The sequence below is a fragment of the Colobus angolensis genome, unplaced genomic scaffold (genome assembly GCF_000951035.1).
Source record: "Colobus angolensis palliatus isolate OR3802 unplaced genomic scaffold, Cang.pa_1.0 Scaffold20, whole genome shotgun sequence".
Classification (NCBI taxonomy): Eukaryota; Metazoa; Chordata; class Mammalia; order Primates; family Cercopithecidae; genus Colobus; species Colobus angolensis.
This window is the reverse complement of record NW_012115155.1, coordinates 2,259,391-2,260,809: the sequence shown is the minus strand read 5'-3', so window position 1 is coordinate 2,260,809 and position 1,419 is coordinate 2,259,391. Positions and strand designations below refer to the sequence as shown.

The 1,419-nt window shown below is 36.9% G+C and overlaps 1 protein-coding gene across 1 annotated transcript in view; it reads right to left on the bottom strand.

Moving 5' to 3' along the window:
* EPB41L5 (erythrocyte membrane protein band 4.1 like 5) overlaps positions 1–1,419 on the bottom strand; it is a 172,707-nt gene that overhangs the window by 115,358 nt on the left and 55,930 nt on the right. Inside the window, exon 4 of the mRNA XM_011941716.1 lies at positions 436–478. Within this exon, the coding sequence (XP_011797106.1) occupies positions 436–478 (43 nt within the window). The remainder of the gene's footprint in view (positions 1–435; positions 479–1,419) is intronic.

Sequence of the window (1,419 nt, the reverse complement as noted above, 5' to 3'; positions counted from 1 at the left end):
AAAAGTCAAGTTGGATAATGAATAAACAATGGTATTCTCTCTCTGAATGACACTAACATTTTTCGTGAATTGTTTCATATTTCTTAATTTTAAAATACTATAACAAAGTCTAAAAATATTTTCAATATTAGGGCAGATGCCAAACAGGAAAATTCCAACACAAATAATTAGCAAATAACCGTTAAGCATTTCGGGCAAAGCCAACCCCATTTGCATGCTGCAAGGTTTTCTCCTGGAAAGTTAAACCCCAATGCAGCCTATATAACTTGGGGAGTAGCTCAGTTTATCAGAATAAAATGATTTCTAGAAAATGGAAATGCTAAAAAAATTCATCTTAAATTCATCTTAAAAAACATGATTTCTTATGTCCTATTAGAAATCAGAATTTCTAATATATTTCCTCTTCCCCCCACAAATAATTTTTTCAGCACTTACTTTTTACTTGCTTTTTGATGCTTTTTGTACCATCTAACCAATGCTGAAAAACAAAAACAAAAATTTAGTTAAGCAGATGATAGAACTTTAAAATTTGAATTACTAAAAGTTACTTTTCATTGTGCCTACACTGATAACCACAAGGAAATACTTCACAAGAGAAAAACCAAACTGAATGAGAAAAGAGGTGAAAGGGAAGAGTAGCCAATACCCACAGCAAGCTTATGACACACGTGAACAAAAACGACATAAAACCTGACAGATGACTTTTTTTTTTTTAATACTTTTAAGTTCTGGGATACATGTGCAGAATGTGCAGGTTTGCTAACTAAGTATACACATGCCATGGTGGTTTGCTGCACCCATCAACACGTCACCTACACTAGGTATTTCTCCTAATGCTATCCCTCCCCTAGTTCCCCATCCTCCCGACAGGTCCAAGTATGTGATGTTCCCCTGTGTCCATGTGTTCTCACTGTTCAACTCCCACTTATGAGTGAGAACATGTGGTGTTTGGTTTTTCTGTTCCTGTGTTAGTTTGCTGAGAATGACGGTTTCCAGCTTCATCTATGTTCCTGCAAAGGACATGAACTCATCCTTTTTCTATGGCTGCATAGTATTCCATGGGGTATATGTGCCACATTTTCCTTATCCAGTTTATCTTTGATGGGCATTTGGGTTGGTTCCCAGTCTTTCCTATTGTGAACAGTGCTGCAATAAACATACGTGCACATGTGTCTTTATAGCAGAATGATTTACAATCCTTTGGGTATATACACAGTAATGGGATTGCTGGGTCAAATGGCATTTCTGGTTCTAGATCTTCGAGGAATCACCACACTGTCTTCCACAATGGTTGAACTAATTTACACTCCCACCAACAATGTAAAAGCATTCCTATTTCTCCACATCCTCTCCAGCACCTGTTGTTTCCTGACTTTTTAATGATGGCCATTCTAACTGGTGTGAGATGGTATCTCATTG